A 27,477-nucleotide genomic window follows, 5' to 3' on the forward strand; every position below is an offset into this window, starting at 1 on the left:
TACATTTAAAATTTCAATTTCAATTTCACTTTTTTTTTTTCCAACCAAAGCTAATTTCATCATTTTTTCAACCAACTTAGAGCACCCACAGTAGATGTGGGATATGTGCCAAATGCTAAATATTTGGCACATATCCCACACCAAACCCAATTTGAGCCCATTTAGTAGATGTGGGATATGGTTTTTTTTTTTTTTTTGCAACATTGAACAGTACCGTGACAAATTTGCCACGGTACGGAAGATGTGTGGTATATTATTTATTGTTTGTTTATTGTGTTGATGAGTAGTAAATATTATTTTAATGTGTAGTAAATATTATTTTAATGTATATAATTGAATTATAAAACATCTGATAAATGGGATGTTGTAAAAAGATGTGGTAAAATAATAAAGTAGGCATTTGATGTGATAAAATGACATAATTTTTGGAACATCTGCTACGGATGCTCTTAATGCCCCACTTGAATTTCACTCTTATAGTGTTAATTTACATCTATTTTCTTAAAATGAGCAAATAGGAGTCATATTTGTCAATTTATATGAGCTCTTTTCTTATACCCCTACTTAATTTTAAACACCCAAACAAAGTAAAGAGATATTTATTTCCCTTTATCCTACATAAATTTCCAGAGCATCCAAACAAGGGGAAGGGCAGAAGGGAAAATAATTCCCCAACCCTCTTCTTTCCTTTTCCCCCTTACCCTCTACTCTCCTTTCCCTCCAAACTTACCACAATGCAGAGATTTTATTAAGTCCAAATTCAAAGTGGTTTTTAATGACAATTTCACTAAATTGAATGCTGGGTAAACTACATGGAATAATTTCAAAATTTTCCAATAAGAAATAGAGGGCAAAATTCGCATTTAAGAGCTTGTTTAGTCTCCTATCCACACACACACACAAAAAAGAAAAAAAAAAAAAGCTTGTTTAGTCACTGTTTTGAAGTCTTTTTTTTCTTTTTTCTTTTTTTTAATCCTGAAAACGTGGGCCCCATATATTGAGTTTTTGTTTGGCATCTGTTTTTTAAATTTTATTGTTGCAAAACACGTTTTTGAAAACAATTGAAGATGTGTTTTTGAAATACATCAAAGTGAACTTATTTGAATTCTTTACACAATGGGCTCATACGGAATTAATAAAACATCATATAAATTAACAGTTATATCTCTCTTTTGTTCAATTAAAAAATATATATATCAAAGGAAAGATTGATAATTATCAAAGTTTATCATTATTTTTTAATGTAAGTGGAACTCAACCGAACCCCTCTAGATTCCCCCAAATTGGGAGAACAAAAAATTGAGGGACTTGAACTCCTCCAAGTACATATGGACAGTTTAGAAAACTGATAAAAACCCCCTAAATTGGGCAAAAATTGGCAATTAACCCCAATTGCCAAACTATATAGTTAGTAGGCAACGTTTCAAAACTATATTTTTAACTAACATCTCGAGTTTAAAAGACTCGATTTAGGGCTTATAAATCGAGCCTCAAAGACTCGGTTTTTGTGTTCTGATCATGTTTGATTTGATGTTTTTCCACGTGATGTCCACCTGGAAATTGGGTCTCTAAGACTCAAGTTATATCTCGACACTTAGAGGCTCAATTTATGTGTTTTGAGAATGACGTGGTTGATCCACATGGAAGCCACTTGGAAACCGAGCCTTAGAGACTCGGTTTTTTAAAAGGGAATTCGAGTCATAGAGACTCGATTTGTAAGTTGTGGTGGACAAGCATCCACGTGGTTGGGCAGCTACTTGTCCTTAGTCCTCATAATGTGGGTCTCTTGGTTTCCTCCTCCAAAAACCCAGCAGCAATCTCTCTTCCTCTCTCACTCTGTCTCTCACTCTTATACAAAACTCACCCCATTTACAAAACTTCAAATCAAACTCACCCCCCATTTACACATTCTCATGTCAGGTAAGGTTTTTATAACACTCACTCTCTCTAGTTGTTATTGTGTGTGTATATATATATATATATGTATGTATGTATTGTTAGGTTTTTTTATGGATATGTATCATGACCATTTTTTTTTTTTGTTTGGTTTGATATTTTTCTTTAAATTTTTTTAGAATGATTTGAAGGTTTGCAATGGGGTGAGTTGTGTGCTTAGTTTTTTTTTTTTTTGGTTTGAGTATGAAATGATAATGATTGAGTGTGTTTGTATGTGATAGGGTGAGTATATGCAAATGTGGGGTTTGTATATGCATATGATGTAACAAGTTAGTGTATATATATGCTAGCTTTTATAAAAATTAAAAAATATTTAAGATATATTTGTATTTTTAGGCTTTTATCATGACTATTTTTGTTGTTGTTTGGTTTAATATTTTTCTTTATTTTTTTGTTAGTGAAATTTTGTAATGGGGTGAGTTTTTTTTTTTTTTTTTTTTTTTTTTTGAGTATGAAACAAAAAATGATTCAGTGTGTTTGTATGTGATGTGGGGTGAGTATATGCAAATGTGGGGTGTGTTTGTCTATGCATATGATCTAAGAAGTTGTAATTTTTGCACTTTGAGTAGATAAAAAGGTTTTGTAATTGATGTTAAATGAAAGAGATAAAATATGTCACTAACATATTACACTTGACTCTAATACGTTCACAATCTCTGAAGAATATTGATATAAATATATACTATGGTGGACCCCTTGTCAATCCTGAAGAGATTGATGGATTCCCATTTAAAGGGCTAGGAATCCAGTGCTATTATATCATGATACGTCATAGGTTGAAGACGTTGAATGATTTGAAGATGAAAATAATGAAGAATTGAAATTAAACCCTGCTTTTTATGACATAAAGATTATTTACCGTTACTCACAAGAAGTCTTTCATGAACGGATAAATTACAGGTATATGGCGATCAAAGAAGACAAACATGTAAAGATCATGTTTAATAGAATTCATAAAATGCCCCAAGTATATGCTCATGAGTTGTACGTAAGTTTGGAGTCGCTTGCAGAAGTTGATGCTGAGGAGGTGCAACAAACAACTACATCTTTACAATTTACAGCCCCAGATGATGGATACACTACAATGGGAGGCTATACAATGGGAGATTATACACTTCCATCTCAAGATCATGCTGCCAATACTAGTGAAACACTCCAACCTCAGGAGACACATTTAGGGGAGGAAGATGAAGACAAAGATCATGCTGCGAATAATGGTGAAAATCTTGATGATATGGATGAGTATGAAGAGAGGATTGAGCGAGGCAACTTTGATAGGGATGTGGATGACCATGAACTTGTTCCCAATTTTGAAGAGGAAAATATGGAGTACCATGATGAAGGTGATGCGAACGATGATGGCGTCAAGCATGTCACAAATACGACCACTGCCTACACACCTCCTACTGAGTCATTCTATGTAAATACTTGAGAAAATATGGTTGATCCTTCACGTCTTTAGATACCATTTGTTTCTACTTGGGAAGATGGGATGCATTTTAGTAAAGGGTTAACTTTTGCAAATAAAAGATGTTACTACCATAATATATTTAGCCATAAGAGATTGCTTTCACTTCCGTATATAGCTATTATTCAAAGATTTAGGGGATAGAGGGGATAGAGTTTTTTGGTTTAGAGAAACATGGTACTTGGTGTAAGGGCTATTTCTTTCACGTTTGTGGCACACGTGTTGGCAATTTTGGGTCTGGCTTTTGTGTTGGTTTGGACCTTAGATTTCAGAGGTGGTTTAGCATGGGAAGCTACCAACAAGAGCCTCATCTTCAATGTGAGTTTAATCATTAATGGGTGACCTAGGTATTATTCCTTATGTTTATTGGCATTAGGAATTTTTCTTGATTCTCTCTCACTGTGAATATGGTATTGGATGCCACTCCAATTGGCTTGGACTGGTTCAAACTTTTTTAATCATATATATATATATATATATATATTTTTTTTTTTTTTGTGGTAACAAATTGTTTAATATCAGTAACTAAATGCACTGGACAGCTAAGCCAAGCACTATTGATATAGTCATTGATATTAGTAACTAAATGCACTGGTCATCACAGCTAACTATAATATGTTATTGGGGAGAGCTTGGTTAATGTACACAGTAATTCTAAATAAAGTATTATAACCTTAGCCTAGCCACTCGCTTTTCAACTAATCATTACAAACGCGCATAGTTTGTTATGCTACATTTAGAGTATGTTTTCTAATAAGATAGTTAATCTAGTAAACTAAAGCTTGGTTAATTAAGTAGCTTTTATATACTTATAAAATTAAAAAAAAATAATAAAAAGAAGTAGCATATATATATTAACCTAATCATATAATTTAGGAAATTTGATACAAAATTAGGTTATATTAACCTAATCATATATATTGAACCTCTGTTTAAAATTTTTTGATATTGACTTAAATAATTCCTAGAAGCCTTTAAAATAAATAAAAAAAATGAAGTTACATGATTGTGGGCTTAGGTAACGATCACATAATGTATATGACATGTATGAGGTAGAGACTTACTTTAGGGATAGTGGACCACGCACTGGAGGACCATAAGCACCCACTAGTGGCCACGCTAAACTCTCAGGCACAAATATGGGAACCTGGCCCATGCCCAATACTGGACCAACAACAAGCACCCACCAATCTGACTGGCTGTCTTATCGCTTGCCCTGCATAACTCTTTGTACAACCATGTAAGGCAAGCACTTCCCCAACTGTACCTTCGTGGGTTGCGAAGGTCTTCCAACTGCTGTACTTACATTAGATGCACCCTATCACCAGATTTGTTCATGAAGATTATGTCCCCTAATAGCGCTAGGATGTAGCATCGTGCATACTTATGTAGCTAATCCTCTTCAGCATTAGGCGGCAATGGACTGGCAACTTGCTCCAAAAGCCGTTTGATGACAATCCTCTGGCCAGTAAGTTGCTTTGTCTCATCATTTATAGGTTCAAAGCCAAGGAAGTCTCGGCACACCTCCCGCCAATCTTTTTGTGTGCTCCTTGTTATAGCCTTGCCATCAAAAGGAAGCCCAAGAAGAACCTCCACATCCTACAATGTAATGGTGACCTCACTATGTGGCATGTGGAAGGTGTGAGCCTTGGGTCACCATTGCTCCACTAAAGTCGTTATCAGACCATGGTCAATCTCTCTACCCGGGGTCCTAAGGAGTCCTTCCCAAGTCCTTTAATGGTCCACCATTGGCTCTAGATTGGTGAACTCTTCACTACGGCTGCGGCAAGTAAAGGACCTCGGATCCTGCACAGAACAAAACCATGGATTAATATATGACAGTTGGTCATGTTAGTGATTATGTTGCATGGCTAGAGGAATGTCCTAGCCTGATTGAGCATGCTTGTGCTCAAGACAAATGTAATCTATTATCTTCTTTTCAATGAAGCTAAGTATTTCCTATCAAAAAAAAAAAAAAAATATATATATATATATATATATATATATATATGACAGTTGGTGTGTGTACATTCTATGAATTAAATGGGGGTACCATAAGAAGGATACAATTAAGAACAACACAAATGGTTTTAGTGTTGTGTTTTACCTGCCCATTCCAAATAGCTTTTGACCGATGGTCAACCTACAAACTCAACACCGTATCGTTAATGGGTCCAAGCTGCGCATGGTCAATCTGTCCAACATTTGCAGCAGGCATACTACACAAGAATGATAAGCAATTGTTAGGGTACATTTCTTTACACCTAATATTAACACCTATTTATTTCTTTTCAAATGTCACAAACAAATTATTGGGCATGCCTAAATATTTTTTCACTGTCACTATGCTAGCCCACAGCCTTTCTCCTTTCTATTACAAAATTGGGCTACAAATGCAAAACACTATGGGACCTAATATTTTCTCTTAAAAGCTCAAATTATTTATTGAGCGAGATAAAATCTAATCCTTTCTAAAGCCCAAGAATTTTATACTTAGCAAATTTTCAAAAAAACTCATGATTCAAATTCATGGCAATACTATTTTTCCAATGCAATTCAACCCCATGATCAAAGCACATGATTCAAACCCGTGGCAAATTATTCATCAAAAAGCCCAGTTCTCACTAGCAATATCAAAATCCCAATTTTCATTGGCAATATCAAAAACCTAGTTTACATTAGCAATATCAAAAACCCAGTCCCCACTGGCAATATCCAAAGCCCAATTTTCATTAGCACTATTTTATAAAAAAGCCGAAGATTATTTACGCTTGGGAGAGAAACAATATTATGGTATAATTATTGCTTAAATATTACTATGGCAAAACCAATGGCAATCGTCTTATAAAAGCTCATTGGGAATTATCTTGAAGATTATGTTCTCATATTATAAACCCATGAAATACATGGTCATCATTTGCATCACAATATCCATAATATATACCTTCAACACTCATGGTAAATATTCAAACCCACAATCTTATCATTTAAATTATGATGCGATTATTAGAAACCATGAACATTATTTACAGTATGGAATTCATCATAGTAAATGTTATTTACAAAGATATTTTGAAACTTGTCCTATTGTTTCAAACATTACAACTAATTGCCCAAAGGCCCATTGCAAGTATCTATGAAAAACCCAAAAATATTTACTAATAAAAGTCCATGAGGAATGAAAACTCATGGCAACATGTGTTATTGATGTCCATTTTGTAGGATGCACACAGCCTAGCCCATGTGAGCAAGCCCAATCCAAAAGATTCCAGCAAGAGGCAGAGGATTGAAAGTGGACACCAGCACTTGTTCATCCTTAACCAAAGTACAGCTGGAGGCCCCTACAAGAAAACCAAGTCTTTGAGGAAGAACTAGAGATTGTCCCATCAGCTTTCTGTCACCCTCTACCTGACGTGAATAGTGCCCAAGGGTTGTGATATCAGCTGAAGTCTAAAGGATGATAGAACTCCATCATCTTCCTCAAGACTGTACCTCCAGCAAAAAAGGAGCTGAAACTAAGTTATCCAAACCTTAACAAATTGATGCTATAAATGTCAAAAACATTCAAGACATGATTCATGTACCAAGCCCATGAATCCTAAAGGGGAAAAATTGGGAACATGTGGTTTGGAGAGCATAAAGGGATCTCCAGCAGAACCCCCTGAAGTGGACTTAGAGTTTGACACCTGGCTTGGGGTGTTGAATCCTACTTCTTGGGGGTCCAAATCTCAGTTGTAGCATTATGATTCGTTCTTGATACATGCCTTAATCCCATTGGTTAAGCTCAGCCCCAGAAATCTTGGCATTTAATGCAAAACACTCCAAAATCCCATCATATGTCATATATTACCCAAAGAAACAAGGCAACCCCTAAAGTAAATCTCCTACTTTTGTACAAATCCTAGGAAGATTAACCTTGATTTACTGCCTCTGATCAGTCCTACGTTTTTTGGATTCTTGTTAATTAATGCTTCCCAAAAACTCCATTATAAAAACATAAGCACCTCAACCCACAAACACACAGCTACTCCCTCTGAAACTCTTGATTAGTTTGCCATTTTTGCTGGTGGTTTAGCTTTCCTTAAGCTAACCACTCATTCCCCTTAGACCATACTCACCCAACCTTAGATATTCTTTCCACTTTTTTACACAATCACAGCTCATAAGTGTCTCCCAAATTAGTCACAAATAGCCCACTACTCACTAAAGCCTTAAACTCAGTATCAATCCTATCCCACTCACTTAAAACAGCCCACATTATCTCATTCATGCCTTATGAACATGCACTTACCAAAATCTTAGTTTAATACTTGCTGCATTGTGCTGGGATCCCTCTCTCCCTTCACATCATGCCAATTAATCTTTTTCTTCTTCCCATGGAACCTTTAATTTTTACTTTTTATTTTACTGTTAAAGGATATAATGTATTTGTAACAATCGAACTCTTCCCTCATATTGATGTAATGATGGCTAAAAGTACAATAAATTCCCCTGACCGAGACATACAAGGACCCCCAAGAGTCAACACTTACCTAAATTTATTTAATCATTGACTGTTGGATTGTGTAACTTCACCCTTGCCGTTGGAGAATTTATCTTTTTGGACTTAAATGTAATTTTACCCTTACTGCTGGAGAATTTAATTCCCTTGCGCTATTAGAATAGGACCACTAACGTATTAATTAAGTATTGTAAAGTATTTTTCATTGGGATTTTGTTGTTGTTTTGTCAAGTGCAGCCTTTGTTTTCTTGCTCGGATAGGCTTGTCATCACACCGAAAGCCTTTTGGTTCCATCTCAAGAGGCCATAGTCAAGTTTTGGCTTGGCTTCCGAACACTTTATTCAGAGGCATCAATTTCTCCCTCAACAGCAATTAGTTTGAGAAATGAACACACAATATGCTTATGGAACTAGGTATGAGGTAGAGCAATAAAAGCCATTTTGTACAATGAGAATTCTATAAAAGATGAAAGATTGAAGCAAAAAAGGCCAATAGGAACAAAGAGCTTTTTAGACTTAGGATTTTTTTTTAAGTAAATTTTTGAAGCAAGAAAAAGAGTAGTTGATTAATAAATAACATTTCAAAAGCAAGTAGAAGATGACTTCTGTTGAGGACCATTTTTTCGGTCTACGTGGCATTACTTCATTGGCAACCCATGCCATATTAACATATTATTGATTTTTTGGGTAAATCTATTTAAAGTCCAAAATAAGCTCATATCTCATTCAATTACATGGATTGGGCTCACATGGCCCACGAGATCCTTACTTCAAGAGGCGGATTCATGGTCCACATTTCCTTTTCATCAATTGGGATCATAACCCCATGACATCATCAACATCAACATATGGATTGGGCTTAAGTAATGAATCAAAGCTCACGGCCCATATTACCTCTCTTACACTCATGGCAAGTGGCTTCTTCAATAAGAGCCCATATTTACACAAAATGACAACAAAACCCGAGGTACGTCATCTCGTCTTCAGCTTATGATCCAAGCTTATAAGTCTCTTTGAGGAAACTTTGGGAGTCGTGGTTTGGAGGGCCAAGAGGTATGTTTAGTAAAGTTCCAGCAGTTTAAAGTTGATAAAAGAGACATGTTACTTGGCATGTCTTCTCCAACTCCCTAAACTCTGACGAGTCCATGTATATCGAGTAACATATGGTAAGCATCTCTTATCACATAGCACTTTAGATGATAAAAATTCCCTATTGCTCTTTTCCTAAAACTTAATATTCATCATGTGACAAATATTCAATATCTCCAACCATCTAACTGCTGGGAAAATAACTGTTCATTCAATCCCTAGCTGTTGCTATACAAATTTAGAAACTTCATTATATTATTCTGTATAAACTACATTACTTCTTTCAGCTAAAATCCAACTCAAACTCATGACCTAATTTGATTGGCTATCTTTTATCTCCAAATATATGCAAAATATTCATAATATCTCTCATATCCAGTTGCTGTCTACCACAATCAGACCATATATTTCTCTGCTAACTGCCAGAGTAGAACATTAAATACTCTTCTTACTCACCAAGATTATGTCACAACCCAATGAGACCTTGACTAAATCTCCAAAGTTTCATTAATTTTCAACCAATTCTTCTATTACTTGCTAAAAATGTGTTGTAATGGAACTTTGGACCAAAAACGCAAACACTCGAAAAAGAAAACATTTCTAGTTGAACCCCAGTAGTGTATTTAGCACTTGACACCTGCCTGGAAATGATATCATTAGCCATTTAATGCTGAAATCCCAGCAACCAGCTGTTATACATAAAATAGCAAGATACTTTTCAAAGAGATCTTACCATTTTTTAGTCAAATCCATGAAATGACCTCTCCAGTAGTTTGAAATCACCCAACTGACCTCATTTTCTTTTGCCCAAAGCAAACTGCTGTCTTATGACAGTTGTGATAACTGTCTCAGGATAGCTGTCACAGCTTTTTCCTGATAGCTGGGACACCTTTTTCAGAACAGCTGTGACAGCTTTTTCAGAACAGTTGTGACAGCTGACCCAGCAGCTTGAGCATTATTGATTTTTCCACATTTGGCTAAAACCAAAACCAACTATTGTAACTACTTTTTTCTTGCCAAAATACCTTCCTTTTCTGTTGCTCTTTCCCCAACAGCTCTTATCCGAAACAACAAGAACACCTTAAAGCTAAACATACCATTTTTGGCCAAATCTTAAGATGGATTTTCTGAAGATTCATTGCTAGTTGGGACAGATTTTGGCTGATATTCTTTGCTAAAATACCCCCTTAAACTTAGATCTAAAGGGGACCCTTCGTCAACACCTCAAGTGGGGGACACCAATGGAGAACAACTCTCTCATAAGCTTCCCTATTCTTTCTCCCTCTAATTATCTTCTGAAGCTCTTAATGAAGTTCTGAGCTTCTGAGTTTTTTAGTTTCTAAATTAGGAACTAAACTCTTCAGCCCTAAGCTCATAAATGTCATTCATAAGCCTTCATACAATCACAACAGAGAATCCCAACAGCTTTGCTAAACACACTACAATACTATTACTCTCTTATACTCATTATCTCACTTTCCATATTCTGAAGATACATATATCTTGCTACCTATATCTCTAAACATCTCTTTCTTCACTTCTCTTACACAATATCATACACATTTACTACACCATTACATATAACACACCACAACTCTTCTAAGCTCCACTCTCATACTCTCTCACTCTGAAATTCTATTATTTTGCTGCCTATAAACACATCTCAATACTCTTCTACACCTATCTTATTGCTCCTATCTCCAAATACCTAAACACATCTCCATACTCTTCTCTTACAAAATCTTTCCTCTTGGAAAGCAATCTCTATAACTTCTCCAGCAGTTATAATCTCACATTCTTACTATCTTTAACCTCCATATCTCTCATACTTTCATATATCATACATATTATAAATACTACATCCCACAAAACATCTATATCTTTTACTATCTCTACACTTCTCAAGAGATATCAAACACTCATACTAAAAGCCCTTCTCACAGAAGGCATGAATTTCTACTACTAAAACCCCTCTCCTAGAAGGCATCAAGATCTCATATCAAAGCCGTTCTCTTAGAAGGCATAACTACTTCTTACAAAAGCCCTTCTCTTAGAAGGCACAAATTACATCTTACAAAAGCCCTTCCTTCGGAAGGCAACACTATTCACAACTTCACAACAGCTAAAAGAGCATTGTCAAAGGGGAAAACTCATTTAAGTGCATGATGAGAGGGGTAAACTTAACTAGTCCATACACACAGCTGGACATATTCTCTCTCCCTCCAGTTGCACCCATTTTTCCCCTTCAATCTTGAAGCTCTCATGGAAAACTACCTCTCTACCGCTGAGGTCACTCTGCTGGGATATTACCACCTCACAGAAGCTGTACAGTTGGGGCTGCGAACCATCAGAGATAAGTGACTTTGCTTCCTTATCTTTAAATTTACATCATTGAGTATATAATTACTTCACCTTTAAATACATATTACTTTATTCTAACTATTATTACAACAATTAACCAAGGCTTAAATTCATTTAAATGCATGATAAGAGGGGCAAGCTTAACTAGCCTCTACCCTGGCATTCCACTGGAATCCTATCAGCTCACTGATGCTGCACAGTTGGAGCTATAAACCAGACAAAGATAAGTGACTTTGCTTCCATATCTTTAAATTTACGTCATTGAGTACACGATTACTTTACCTCTAAATAAATTCTACTTTATTTCAACTGTTATTACAACTACTAATTAAAGCTATCATATCAAACACATATTGTTATTCGACCATCATCATGATTCTTAGACTTTGGCTTTAATGATTTTGTAGGCTTAAAAAAATACGCCGGTAGCCATTGGACCACGTGGCTCAATGTTGAGTTCCGAAGGCAACTCCCCAAAAAGAACTCGGGCCTAATAAGGTCATCCCTCCAATAGACCACACGTGGCTGGGCAACCAAAAAAGGCCCCCGAACAACTTCCATGTGGTCTTTGGAAAGTTTAATATAATATTCTCTAAGAGATACTGAATATCCAAAACTATTCCTAGTACAATATGAATTGAAAACTAAACTAATACATTGAAAGCACACAATGACAATACACAAAACCAATATGAGTCCAAAACTAAAGCTATCATTAATTGACCTTCTTGTTCCTAATAAAAAGTTTAAATTCAGTGTATAAAATATTCAATTTATAAGTAAGTAATTAAGATCCAAGAAAAAGAAACAACCAAATTTAAGAATTGAAAAACAAAGAAATACAAAGATTGAAAGTTGGGTTTTTAAGGAGAATGAGAAATTGGATTCATCAATGAACATATAGAAGATACCTAATCAGAGGGTTTGGATAGGGAAAAGTGTGAATATATATGGAAGATAGTACCAGCTTGGTGAATTTGAAGAAAAACAAAAATTAGCAGAAGTCAAGAACTCTGTTTGGTTGCCGAGAAAATAATAGAGAAGTAGAAAGGTTTTCTTAGCAACTAAATAAGAGAGAGAGAAAGAGAGAGAGAGAGAGTTTCTCTACAAAGTGTGACTTTAGGAAGTAGGGCCTTGTGAGATAAGGCATTTGATTTTCTTAGCAACTAAATAAGAGAGAGAGAGAGAGAGAGTTTCTCTACAAAGTGTGACTTTAGGAAGTAGGGCCTTGTGAGATAAGGCATTTGATTTAGTGCTCTATAAATTCTACATGTGAGGCTTAGGTGGGGTCCCTTGTATGATATTGTGACTGGTCTGTTATTTTTCAGCTAATGACAACATGATCATAACAGCATATTTTGATGAGAAGAAGTTTTTTTTTTAAAAGATTTATCATGGAACCCTAACACAAATCACAAAAAGAAAGTATGAAACAACTTGGATTTATATAATAGTGATGACGAAATATGTAATGTACTTATTCTTGTTTTTAATATTCATGTAGAGTATTGCATAGTGCATACAAACAAAAAGACTCGATTTATCTGAAGATGTTGTATTAAGTGATTCTCACTATCTCATGAGGTCCTAAGTTCAAAACTTTTAACTAGAATCTTGTATACACTCTAAAGATTCATTCTTGTAATTACTTGATGTGTATAAAATGAAAGACTACAAAAATTATGGAAAATAATTAGGTGTTCAAAAAACTCTAGTCATTTGGATACTCAATACTTTATTTACTAAGGTAAAATAAAAAAATAAAGAAAAAACAATAAAGACTTTGATTACTATATATGTAAAGTGTTAACGTTGGCCAACAAATCCAGTTGAAAGTACAGTTTTACATATCAAGATGAAATATATCAAATAATTCATAGGGCTATAGATATATATATATATACACTCTTTAAATTAATAAACAAGCAAAGGATGTGGGGGCTTAAAAAAAATTTGCTCGTGAGATTCAGTAATCAATCGACATGGTTTTGAAAAGATTAGTAGTATAGGAAGATCAAACACACTTTTGCTTTGATTTTCTTAATATTATCGTCAAATAAAATTAGTATCACTTTCCTTTGGGTGACCTGATCATCATGCTACATGCATGGTAAAGAAATATATATATTACAACTAAGAATGATGTAAGATAGGAATAAGCGCACATGTAACAGGTTTAAGGTCTCTATCACACACGAACATTGCCTCTAATAAGAATCTATACCATGTTCAAAAGAAAATAAACTTTATTATGATTTACAAAATGTTCTTCTTTAGGGGTAAATGACCCCTAAAGCACCTAAAGCACCAAATAAATGATGATCAATTTTCCTTGTCCTCGGTACCTAAGGCACCTAAATATGAAAAAAAAAAATTGCTCTACACATTTGTTGCCTGCATATGACTTCAAACCAACAAAATTTTGGGTTTTTGATAACTGACACCTTACATGGAGCCATGGAGGATCAATGCCTTCTCTCAGCAAGTTCACACCTACCTAGAATTATCAACACAAGTTCTAATAGATTGTGTTTGAGCTTAAGAAAACTTAGATGAGTATTAAGCTTGTATTAGAAAACACTTGGGTTAGCTTGAAATCTCCTAACTCTAAATATTTTCCTAATTATAAAGAATTAGTTTTTGGCTAACTAAACATCAGATTACCCAGGTTCTAGCCATGATTTTAACTCATGATTGACCACAATATTGAAGTTTATATCTGTTTATGGTAGTCCAAAACTTATGGTCCGATTGAGAGCAGAAGAAAATATCCCAATTTCGGGGAGGATTGGTATGATATAAATGACAGAAGTAAATGAAACAATAATTCAATATCAAATAAAATATCCCAACACAGTAAATGCAGGCAAGGCAAGAACTGAGCAAATAAAATCAAATAAAATAACACTACAACAATATTACATTAATAAATAAACACAATATCATTTCTGACATTATCAAATTTAGCAAGAAGAAAGTCATCAAACTTTCAAAATTCCTTAAAATTTTTTAGTAACATGGATCCAATAAAACACTAAATCATCAACTTTAACAAATCCTAACATTAACAATTTAATTTAACAAAGACCCAGTTAACAAACTCTAACACCATCATTGCAGAACAATGGGTTTAACCCTTTCCTAGCACAATGCATAGTTTAAGATAGAAATTTGAAATTTGTTTGATATCAATAGTTCAACCCACGAATAGAAAAAAGCTCAAAAAAAAAAAAAAAAAAAAAACCATTTAAGAAACGGATTACCTGGCGTGGGCTTCAGTGAGGGTGGGTCTGTGGAACAGGAATTTGGTGGAGGATGAGGATTTGACACAATGAGTGAGGAATTGAGAGTGTCTATGTCTTTGAGGAATTGACAGGATGAGAGTGGAGGTGCGTGAGAGTGGAGACCGAGTGAGAGTGGAGAGGGTGCATGAGAGTGGTCTTGTGTCTGTGACTTATGAATTTTGAATAAAAACTTTATGAAATTGAGTCTCTAAGGATCGCTTTCCAGGTGGCTTCCACGTGGATAAACCACGTCATTCTCAGAACACAAAAATCGACGCTCAAAGGGTCGAGATATAACTCGAATCTCTAATACTCGAGTTCTAGGTGGACGTTATGTTGAAAAACACTAAATCAAATATGATCAGAACATGGAAACCGAGTCTTTGAGGCTCGATTTATAAGTCTTAAATTGAGTCTTTTAAACTTGAGATGTTAGTTAAAAATATAGTTTTGAAATGTTGCCTACTAACTATATAGATTGCCAATTGGAGTTAATTGCCAATTTTGGTCCCCCAAATTGGGAGAATTAAAAAAGTGAGGGATTTGGACTCCTCCAAATATTTTCAAACAAAATGGATGGCTTAGGAAACTTCAAGTGATAAAAACGCAAAATATTTATAAAACAAATTATATATATATATATATATATATATATATCTTGATGATGAAGCTCTCATCTGCATTTTAAAACTCAGAATTCCAAATCTTGTAGACCATTTTAACTTTATAAGTTGGGGTTGGTTTCAAATTATATCCCATACTTTCAGAAGTTTAGAATTAAGCCATGCACTTAAAAACGTTTTAATTCAAGCGAGCCATAAATTATACATGACGTTAATGGAGAATGCTAAAACAAAATGACAATGGTTTATAGCTTGGAATGAAAGAGTTTTTTTTTTTTTTTAGAGAAAGAATGAAAGAGTTTGTATACATTATAGATTCGTGTTTTAAAATAACTACACAAGATTGATTTGTTTAAGCATTTTCTGTTGGTGTCATGTCAGATGCCACCATAAAAAAGATACAGGGTTTGAGTTGAAACTTTTTTGAAAGTGTAAGGTTTAATTTAAAATTTCTGAAAATATAACGTATGATTTAAAACATCATTAACTATGAGGTTTAAATTGTAATTTGCCAATACTATGACATTACCGAATTACACATTTCAAAATTTGACAAATTCACTTTGTTATTATTATTATTATTATTATTTTATGTTACATATGTTCCTACTTTGATGTTCTAGCTGCTAAGTGTCTATTGCACCGAATTTTGTTATGCTGGTAAATTTCTCTTTCTTACTTTTTAATTGAGACCCAAAATTCATAGGAATAAGGTAAAACAAATTGATTATTTTCTAAGTAGCAATATGATCACCTTTACTTGTATATTTCCTAAAAGAATCAAGTAAAAAGGATGTTGTAAAAACAGGATTGATTCTAGTGACCACATAATAACAGATATGCTTTGTATGAAAGGCTACTAAAATAGCAAATTCACACTTGATTTCGGGAAATATCAAGCAATACACTGAGTAAACCCTTTTTTTTTGATGAATGAGAAAGCTTTTGTTTACACATAATTGTATGATAATAATGAAGCTGCTATCTAACTGCATGAATGAATTTCCTGAACCAACTGCATAATTAGTAACTGTAAACATTTTGATTTACATATATTTGTACCATTATTCTGATGCCAGCTAACTGTATTGTTGAATTTTCTTCACAATTTTATACTTCAGCAGTTCAGCTGCTGTTGTTAACCCTCCAGCTCTATCTGTACACTTGGGAGAATCAACTGTTCTCTGCAGCCTTCAGTGCTTAGCTAATTGACAAAATCTAAGTGGCATCCCTGCACCAAGCGTCAGTTTGCAATGCTCGAGCTTCTGCATGTTTCTTCAGATCCCTGGAAATTGAAGTAAATAGATTCAAATAATGAGAATGTTCTAAAATCATTAGAGTTATGACATAAGAATCAAGATTATGACTTAAAAATGAAAGTAATAACACACGTGCAATATGGTACGCGACAATCTGGTTCTGTACAATTTCTCAAGTGCAATATCAGTAACGCCCGTCCCTTCCTGCACTGTTGACAATCCCCACGAAGCCAAGAAGTGCACTTCTTTGCATGCTGGAACAGCCTTCTCATTTTAAGACAGTTTTGGTCGGAGCAGGGACACGCTACACATTGAAATGCATGTGCTAAAATAGCCAGCAATTTTCTTTTCTGCAACACCAATTTACAAGATTACTCACTAAGTTGTAATGACAAAGGAAAAGTATTGAGCATCAGTTGCCTACTATTACAAGTTAGAATACATGTAATCCTTCGCAAACCAATTGCCCTAAGGAAACAATATTGTACATGTACATATAATATGTTAGAAAGCATTTTTCAATTTGTTTTAGGTGTAAAAATGACATTCTAAATCCATTCAAATGTTTCCATTGTTATGTGTAGTGCATAAATAAACTATGGAAACGTTGACAAGATCAAAATCTTTACAAGAGGATTCTGAAATTCATGATTAAGTCATCACTCTAAAACTGATAATAATTGATAGAGACTTCTTACGCATTTTTCTTTTTCTGTTGAAGAATGGACATGCGAAGCCTTTTGCTTTTCCTCTTTAATCTCTTTTATTGTTGAAGAATGAACATGTGATGTCTTTTGCTTTGCTTCTTTAGTCTCTATCCCATGACAAGTTGTGGGAAACTGTTGAATCAACTCATGATTATGACAAGAACGTCCTTTCTCTTGATTGCTTGCAGCACTGACGACTAACTCTGGGCAGATCCCACTTCCTCTGCTCTGGTCAACCGTAGTATCCTTAAGGCAGTTGCTGCAGTTAGTTTCAGTGGTCTCCAGTGTTGGATTGTGGAGATGATGCAGAATCATCATTGAGGAATGCTTAGCCCGCCGAAGTGTGTCAAACTGATAACGGTTGCCTTGACAGAAGCTCAAGAAAGTGTGCCTATTTTCAAATAATCCAGTGTCTAAAGTAAGATCTTCATCCTTGGTAACTGAAGGCACATCATCAACCATAACCTGAAAGGGGCAAGAAGGCCATATAAATTGTCTGGGCGGAGATGAATATGTACCAAATATTGGCACCTTGTATTCACAAAACTATCGATTGAAATCTAAAGGCTTGAAGTTCACCTGAGAGAGTAAATGCTTATCCTTGCTCATTGAAGTATGTGTGTCCATCCCGTAGAGGTTTTTCTTCTCATCATGGCATCTGCAACATATGATTGGAACAAAAATTAATTCATTTCAGAGTTATATTTCCTTTCAATAAGTCGGCAACACATGCATGTTCATAACTTGTTGATTATCTTGCTTATTATTGTTACCCACTTTTCATTACAGCAAATAACCACCATATTACATAGTTGAGATCTTGCATCTACATAGTCCATATTTGATGAATATTCAGTTTGCACCACACTTCTACATTGCTTGTATCGTCTAATTATTTCTTGAGAGGATGGAAGAGCCATTAAAATAAAATAGCATAGTAGGGCTACACGAAAAATGTCATAACTTATATGAATATAGAAGAACCACCATAAATGCATAATTCTTGACATGGATTGGAAAAAATACTAGATAAAGTGTGGTTTTAAATAAAATTGTTACCTTTCACACAGCTGAAAATTTTTGCACTGGTTGCAAACCCATCGGTGACCAGATAATATCACTTCACAGCAGTGTGTGCAAATAAACTGTAAGTGGGCAATTATGAAGTCCTCCTTATTGGGTAAGATAGTTTCCCCCAACTGTAAAGTGAGAAAAAAAAAAAAGAAAAAAACAAGAATTAGTAACTAGTGCAATCATAAAGAAAGAAAAACAATTCATTCATCCTTTGAGCTTATTGACCTAATGCTACATGAAAATGTGAAAAGTTTCCCAAATTTCTGGAAGTTCTAGCTTTGAATCAAATGTATACGGGGTATAAAGTTAACCATCTACAATCTCCCGTGTTCTCACAAAAATAAGTAGAATGTTAAAATTCAAGGAAGAGAAGCAAACCGCTAAGATGTCCCCCTTGAAGAAATATTATTATTATTATCTTTTAATTTAAAAAAAAAAAAAAAAAAAAAAAAAAAAACTCAAGATTGTATAAAAAGCATAAATAAAACCTGAGCAGCATCCTTCTGACCCTAAATGGATTAACAAGATATCAAAACCTATAGAAGGAGCCCGCTATATTCCTTTTCTTAGGTCCAAGACATTGAATTTCAGGCATGGTTTCATGTAATCTGACTTTCCTTACCCCTCAGCCATCAAAATTATCAAGCTGTTATTTGGTTAATGTACAAGAAAGGTGAAAATTTTTAAGTTCTAATTTTGTCAAATTCTTTAAAAGAAAAGGACTTTTTTAGCTACTCTTACTTGCACCAAAATTTTCCTGATAACAAGATTCTTTTTACCAAAATTACAAAATGGCAAGAAACTTCAGAAAAGGCTTCTTAATGTAAGCAGATCAACTTTTAGAAAATGATATAAAAGGTAAGCACCAAAAAAGAATTTCATAGTTAAAGCTAGTTAAGCGTCCCTAGTTGTGGTCATGACAATTTTTGCCAAGCTAGTGGTATTTTGTCATGGCACTGATAAGTTCTGCGGGCACCTAGGAAAGTATAAGTATCAAATAATCAAGTTACCAGGACAAGGTTATGTGTAACTGAATCATAGATATGAGAAGCTTTTCACACCCTCAATTATTGGTTTCAATATCATTTATAGGCAACTTCAGCAATAAAAATTTTGGTGTGTTAAAGACTACTATTAAAATTTGGCATGTTTGACACTGGACACCAAAACTTGTGCCAACCTGTGCCTGACACTTGTTTCGAAAATAATAAAACAATTTGATTCCTTTGCTGAAAATAGTGCAGAATTATGAGTTAATGAGATAGTTAATGTTTTCATAATACATAATATATCTAGTTCTTATGGACGCAAACTGATAATCATATAACCATCTCCCCATGTCTAGAATACGTGTTGTTTCTCAATGTCTGCCACCTTATACCTACATTCAACACTCTCGTTCATCTCCAAAATAAATAAGTTATACTCTACCTATTTCCAATTCCATGATAATGTTTCCTATTTATAAAGTAAATGTCATGCAGACCTAGGTTGGTTGATCAGTGGAATTCTTTAATGGCTCTCAAAAGTCAAAACATTAACATAGCTTCTATTGAGTATGCAGACTAATTTAATCAAGTTGAGTAAGAGATTTACTTTTTGCATGATTTGAATATCTTTTGTAGCATTCCCAGAAGGAGTTGCATGTCCCATGCCTTTTAAAGCTCTATTTCTCATCACTTTCTTCAATTTCCTCTGAGACTCTCCTGGGCTTTCTTTTTCAAGACTTCTGATCTCATCCTCAACAGCACCAGACCAATAGTCACCATCAAAGTATGGTAAACGAGCTGCTGTAACCTTGTACTTGCATTCTCCATTAGGAACAAAGAAGTTATCGTATAAATTAGTAGAATTGATCACAATATTTTCTTTGGCTGCTTTCCTCAGCATCAACAGATACCTGCAAATTTTGGGGGGGAAAAACACCTATTCAAGACACACACAGAGAGAGAGAGAGAGAGAGAGAGAGAGAGAGAGAGAGAGAGAGAGAGAGAGAGAGAGAGGGAGGGAGGGAGATACCAGTGCCTCAGCTGATCAGAATTTGGTGTTTTCTGAATCTCAGGATGGCAATATAATATATAATCTTCTCCCTTTGAAGGTGGGCAGGCCCAAATGTAGCAGGCCGCAAAACCTCGATTCTTACAAAAATCAAGGTATCCTATCTGATGATGAGAAAAAAAAATGACACATTATATTTTAATTGTATCAGTCACAACCAGAGGAACAAAACAAGTAGCAAAAGAAACAAAGTAACTCACCATTATTTCATGGTAAACAAAGGTACGGAGACATTCTCCAGTAATAGTTTTTATCTCAGGCCTGAAGTGCTTGACAGAATCAAGATATGCAAGATAAACACATCTTTGATTGGGAGGACTGCATTCTGAGCCAAACTCCTGGACGTACATACCAAAAAGGCATACGTCTACTCCTTCAATCTTTTGAAACAAAAGAATCACCTGAAATGGAGAAAGGAGTGTAGTCAGACTTTTTTGGAAAAATATTAACTGGTCATGACACTGAAAGATCTGCAATATGATTTGACATGATGAAAAGTAAATCAATTAACCTAAAAAAAATCCCCCAAGTGCAATCTCTTTCTCACCTTTGATCTGTATTGGAATTCAGCAGGGTACTTTTCGTCATCAAAGATATCCAGAAACTGCTTCTTCACTTTCAAATGTTTGTCAACAGATGAAACCACTCTGACAACAAGATCTTCTGCTCCTGGCACCTAGTTAGGCATTATGAAGAATATATAATAATTAATCTTCTTTTCTCTAATCTAATACTAGCTAACAGATAGTTGGAAACATAAATGTATGCACACAGATGGCAATATAAGCATAACCAAGAATTTAAGATTGCTAAAAATGCATTATCCTCATTGGAGTTTGTATATATACCTTGTCAAGATTTTTTCCTTCAGCCTTTGCTCTCTCTTCTTTCTCTCGTGTCAGACTCCTTAAGAGTCTTTGCTCTATGTGATCACTAAGCATGGTTCTAGGCAGATCCTTTGCCCCCAAAATGCCATTCTTCGGCAAGGGTACACACTTCCCAGTTTCTATTTCTTTTATGAGGCATTTGGGGCATATGTACTCAGCTTTATTTTCCAAATCTCTTTTTTCATTATAAAGAGCACATATCTGATGTTGCCATCGGTCACATTTATCACATTGAACCCACTGCAAGCAATAGCCATAGGATGTGAGTCTTTCATGATTTTTCTTTTTTGGGAAAAAAAAAAAAAAATTAAGATTTAGCTTACCGGTTCTTCAGCTTCCTCATCATTCTTTTTTTTATTAAGTGTTGCCTTGGAAACAGAAATACCCTGGAGTTTGATATTCCCAGCTTGAGAGTTCTTGTAGCATGAGTTACAAAAGCAATTTTGTGTACCACTTTCATCTGTTGTGTAGTAGTAAATTACACTGCGCTTGATACAAGCACCACAACGTGAACAATATATTGGTACAGGGGCAAAAGAATGATTTCCTGATGCACACAACTGACATACATTTTCACTGTTTCCCCTTTCTTCCTTTGGTATAGTCTGTTTAGAAAAGGATACATATACATATTAGTGCTCCCATGAACTTAAAAGCAAGGTCTATTAAATGAAAAAAAGTAATTACATCATTAACAACTATTATTTGGTCCTCCAACTACTAAGTAAATTTCAATTTGGTTCCTTAACTACGAATCGTTTCAATTAGTCTTTCAACTTTCAAAATCAAGTCCTTGTCATCCTTGGGTATTTTTCCTGTTGGAACTGACTTGATTTTGATTTTTGATTTTTTTTACACTTTCCTTTACACCCTTTTTTCATTTACCTCATCAACTAATTTTGTTAAATTTTAAATGGAGATAAGATCCAAAGATGAAAATAACTTGATTTTGAAAGTTGAGGGGCTAGATTGATACAATTAATGCTTGAGGGACTAAAATGACACAGTTAATATTTGAGAGACCAAATTGAACTGTACCCAATAGTTGAAGGACCAAATTAGTAATTTAACCTTTTAAAAAAAAACGTATAACAGAATGGCCCTCAAAATCATGATGATAATATGTAGATGCCACCTTTACTAGTTCAGAACCATCACATTAGACATCAATATAAGAATTATAGGCATGATTCAAGTGGTTCAAGTAAGAGGAGCTAAAAGGACAAAAGGGACGCTAGAAAAAGAAATGTAGTCTATGACTGTGGATGTCCCAAATATAATAGAAATATACAGCACCATGCAGGAAAAGGCTGAATGGAAACAGTTATAAACATAACCAAAGCAGCAGTATAATGTACTCACCTTACCAACCCACTTCCTCAGACTCAATATATGTTCCTTTAATTGCTCTGCATTGAAAAATTCAGTTAAGGAGACACCCTTTATCTTCATATTCCCAGACTGTACTTCTTTCGCACAATTAGTTTCTGGTGCGGTAGATTTATTTTCTATTTCTGGCTCTGTCTGATACATCTCACTCCTGACCTTTACCTCCTTCTCTTTATGATCAAAGCTGAGCTCTTTAGGAATAACAGGCACACTCCTGGACCCCGATTTAGTGGAATTTGCATTGACATTGTCTTCCATATCCACCATGCGAACTTCAGAATTAATAGATGACAAAACATCAAACTTTTGCTTCAAGTTTACTAGTCCTTCAAGAGTGCATGGTTGAACCAATGATGGAGCCGATTGATGAGAAGTTTCATTTTCATTTGGAGAGGTACACATAGGATTTTCCATCTTCTGACGTTTTAAAGGAGGCAGCACATCAAAATAGTTGCCAGAATTGGGCCCATCAGGACCTCTACAATAAAAATCCATTAGAAGGCTATTTGCAGTTCTTTTTGACTGAAAACCAGTTCGTGCGGAAATTCCTGAAGCCAAGTGTTGAACCCCATCTAACCTTTCTGAAAGAAACTGATGTTGCTCACATTCATTTCGATGGGGTTGGTGTTGGCTCTTTTCAGACTTCTTCTGGGAGTGAATAGGAAGAACAGGCACACTCCTCCTGTACCCCAAATTATTGGAATTCGCATTGACATTGTCTTCCATATCCACCATGGGAACCTCGGAATTAATAGACAGAGAAGAATCAAACTTTTGCTTCAAGTTTACTAGTCCTTCAGGAGAGCATGGTTGAACCAACAATGGAGCCAACTGATGAGAAGTTTCATTTTCATTTGGAGAGGTACACATAGGATTTTCCATCTTCTGACGTTTTAAAGGAGGCAGCACATCAAAATAGTTGCCAGAATTGGGCCCATCAGGACCTCTACAATAAAAATCCATTAGAAGGCTATTTGCAGTTCTTTCTGACTGAAAACCAGTTCGTGCGGAAATTCCTGAAGTCAAGTGTTGAACCCCATCTAACTTTTCTGAAAGAAACTGATGTTGCTCACATTCATTTCGATGGGGTTGGTGTTGTCTCTTTTCAGACTTCTTCTGGGAGTGAATAGGAAGAACAGGCACACTCCTTCTGTACCCCAAATTATTGGAATTCGCATTGACATTGTCTTCCATATCCACCATGGGAACCTCAGAATTCATAGACAGAGAAGAATCAAACTTTTGCTTCAAGTTTACTAGTCCTTCAGGAGAGCATGGTTGAACCAACAATGGAGCCAACTGATGAGAAGTTTCATTTTCATTTGGAGAGGTACACATAGGATTTTCAATCTTCTGACGTTTTAAAGGAGGCAGCACATCAAAATAGTTGTCAGAATTGGGCCTATCAGGAGCTCTACCATAAAAATCCATTAGAAGGCTACCTTCAGTTCTTTCTGACTGAAAACCAGTTGGTGTAGAAATTCCTGAAGCCAAGCGTTGAAACCCATCTAAATTTTCTGAAAGAAACTGTGGTTGCTCACATTCATTTTGATGGAAAAGTTCATATTGATCAACCGAGCAGCATTCTGACCATGCCTTAGATGGCTTATCAAACTGAACATATGACTCATGGGTTTGGTGTTGGCTATTTTCAGACTTCACGGAGTAATATTGCATTGTATCCTCAAGAGTTGAGATCTGTCCATTGGAGATCATGCTAGGCATAAAAGGTACAGGAACTTGGTGAATACCATGTTGAGGAATCAGTATATCTGAAGGATGTTCCCTGAATGCAGATGGAAGCACCATTGATTGAGTAAACTGATTATTCCCTACACAGACTGGAACTTTTGTCGGATCCAATTGGGACAGCATTACTACGAGTAAGACATAAAGATCACCAAAACAGGGAAAAAGAAATGAATATATGAGAATGATATCCAGAAATAAAATTGGGTATGTTTCTCTATAATAGTATGCTATAAATAGGATATAACATTATACCTAAAAAATGATAAAAATCACAAACTGCATCGGTAGTCTAGTGCACAGATAAAACCACAAATTTCATGATAATAGGTTCAGTGCAGATTAGAATATTACCATATGGTCTCCGAGAAAATATTTACCAAATCACATGGGCTCAGTGAACTATAGTATTTGGAACATGCAAAATGAACTGTTTATTGAAATTCCAGACTCACAAGTTACAAGTCAAGAAACTTGGATGTGCAGTTTATTTAAAATAGAAACCTCTTGTATCATTGAATAATTATTCAAACTACTTGCAAAGTAAAATAATAAGTTTCCTATTATAATGTCATGGAATATATGACTAATTCAAGAACAATACAAGAGTTCAAAATTACATGAGTTTTAGTCAAAAACTTTCAAAACATACCATGATCAAGTTGTTGCTGTTGAAAATGGCATTTGACTGATGCCTCAGAATCATACTTTTGATTGCCCTGAAGAGAGCCTGGCCCTCCATTAAAAAGTCCAAAATCAGAAATTTCATTCTCATTGGAAAACATAGTGATGTTTGAAGTCTCCTGAGGAGAAAGAACCATTGGTGGAAGCAACTCCTCCATATCACAAGACATGAACATATTGGCATAATCCCATTCATTTCCTACAAAAGAATATTATTAGACCAAGAACTAGAACAGTACAGAATTGTTTAACAAAGGTAGCATTGGGCAGGCTAAGTGGCTCACCTTTCATGAAGTGCAATTGATCAGTGTTTTTCGTAATGACCATGTTATGCTCAGTAAAGCCAGTGCTAGCAACATCAAAGAAATCAGAAGGAGGCTTAGGTGCATCTGAGTTGCAGTAGTCATATTGATAGGAGCTTGCATCATAAATGTTCTGTTGGGGAAAAGGATCCCGCCAGCAACTTGCAGAGCCTACTTGTTGCCAACCTAAGCCATTGTCTCCCATCTGGGATAGACTCTGGATATTCGGGACAGAAAGGTTTGGTATCTGACCAAGGCTCTGGCCAAACATGTATTGCTTAGCATTCATCGTCTTGTTGTTTCAATCAATCTGCAAAGCATCGAAAAAAGTAAATGAAAATAAATACATAAATACAAACATATAAGCGCGCGCACACACACGTGTGTGTGTAAATATATATCAAGAGAGAGAGAGAGATTATATTAGAAGCATAATTTGATAGAGAGTCCAATCATAATAATGATAATTTAAAAATAACTCATAAAATATCATAAATCAGAACAAAAGAAATCAATTATTATTATTGTTATTATTTTAAATTATCCAAAACAAAAGGCAAATGTGTTTGTTAGTGAAGCACATAGGAAGACGTCAAACTGGAGGATGTTATGTGAGGCCTCAGAACTCTTTTTCCTATGAAAGGAACATTGAAGAATACTTGGTCCTTCCACAAGAATTTTCCAATAGTTGGTGCAGAAGAAACAAGATTTTTGGATATTTATAAAAGGATATGTGCTAATAAACCCCATACTGGCAAATTATGATGCTAGCAGGATACTTTATAAACACATTCTTCTTTAACTAGAAGCCAAGCATATTCTTCACCTGCAGCCACCATAATCAGGCCTGCCAAGAGGCATGCAGCTGAAAGCCATAGGAGGCTTCAACTGTTGCTAACAAAATCAGACCCAACAAGAGTTGCACAACCAAACATCATCCACAATATAAGTGTCAGTCCAATGGTGGTCTACACTCACAAAGTTGTGTACTCTGCCCAAAAACTAGCAACATCAAACATCGTTTCTCATTTCTTCATGTCTAACACCAGGCTAAAATTTGTATGATTGAGTCCACAACTTTAAAAAACTTATAATATTACTGAACCTAAATCTATACTCCAACAAGTTGTTACATAAACATACATACAACAGAAAGAAAAAAAAAACCACCAAAAGCACAAAACCAAGAAATATTTCATTGTTCAGCAAAGGAAACCCACTAAAAGTAACAATTTACAATCTGCAAAAACAATCCTATTATCAAGAAATAGCTTATTAAATATGACACTCAAAAGAGCCCGGCACACACAATTCTATCCAATCCAAATCATAATTTACCCAACTGCATTTAAGGTTTCCTATCATTTCAATGAGCTCTAGCTCAACGAGAAATTATATTTCTCCTAGCTCAATTGGCACCATCCCCCTTCTAAAAGTAAGGAGGAAGGTTGAAGCCATGGATCCATAGTCCTAACATGTGCACGCACCACACGTAACTTGCCTATCAAGAAAAAAAAAAGTGATTGACATAAGTCTATTCCGTGTTAGCACTAATTTTTTTTTTTTTCTTTTTCTTGTTAAATGTTTATATGAACAATTACAATTCTAGTTAAACGGTTGAACCAAGAACCAGTTGTGAAAATATTCACTTTTGACTAACTTAATTGAATTAATTCCTGGAAGCTAAAGCAAATTCTCAATTATGCGAATTAGGGTTTTCATTGTCCCAAACCAAAATGTAAGTGTTTTCAAGCTCTAAAACCGAAAACCCTAAGCAACTCGAGAATCAATAAAAACATTTAAACTAGTCTCAATTTTAATTGCCAAGAATATAATTATGTATAATAAAAAATAAAAATCCCCAAATTTTCGAGTTTCAGCAGTAGACAGTAGTATTCAAATTAGGGTTTATTTAATTTGGACCGTCCTCAGATCCAAAACAGTAGAGCTATTAGACAATATTAATTAATAGTATTATTGTGAAAGAGAATAGAATAAACGTTCAAAGACAATCCTACCCCTACAAAGAAAATATTGTATGAAAGAGAAAAAGGGTTTAAAGAAAAGTACCAACGCTGAAAGAGGGT

General features: G+C 35.0%; 1 protein-coding gene across 1 annotated transcript; it reads right to left on the reverse strand.

Annotated features, from left to right (window-relative positions):
- Positions 1–16,265: 16,265 nt before the first annotated feature.
- Positions 16,266–25,679, reverse strand: LOC115966299 (histone acetyltransferase HAC1-like). The gene is made up of 14 exons (XM_031085557.1): positions 25,373–25,679; positions 25,057–25,287; positions 22,629–24,532; positions 21,590–21,871; positions 21,228–21,506; positions 20,927–21,055; positions 20,580–20,780; positions 20,341–20,483; positions 19,918–20,221; positions 18,307–18,446; positions 17,827–17,905; positions 17,239–17,712; positions 16,673–16,890; positions 16,266–16,566 (listed from the first exon to the last, which is right to left on the reverse strand). The coding sequence occupies exons 1-14, from the start codon at positions 25,677–25,679 to the stop codon at positions 16,500–16,502; spliced, it is 4,758 nt and encodes a 1,585-aa protein (XP_030941417.1). The 3' UTR covers positions 16,266–16,499.
- Positions 25,680–27,477: the final 1,798 nt, after the last annotated feature.

The sequence above is a fragment of the Quercus lobata genome, chromosome 2 (genome assembly GCF_001633185.2).
Source record: "Quercus lobata isolate SW786 chromosome 2, ValleyOak3.0 Primary Assembly, whole genome shotgun sequence".
Lineage (NCBI taxonomy): Eukaryota > Viridiplantae > Streptophyta > Magnoliopsida > Fagales > Fagaceae > Quercus > Quercus lobata.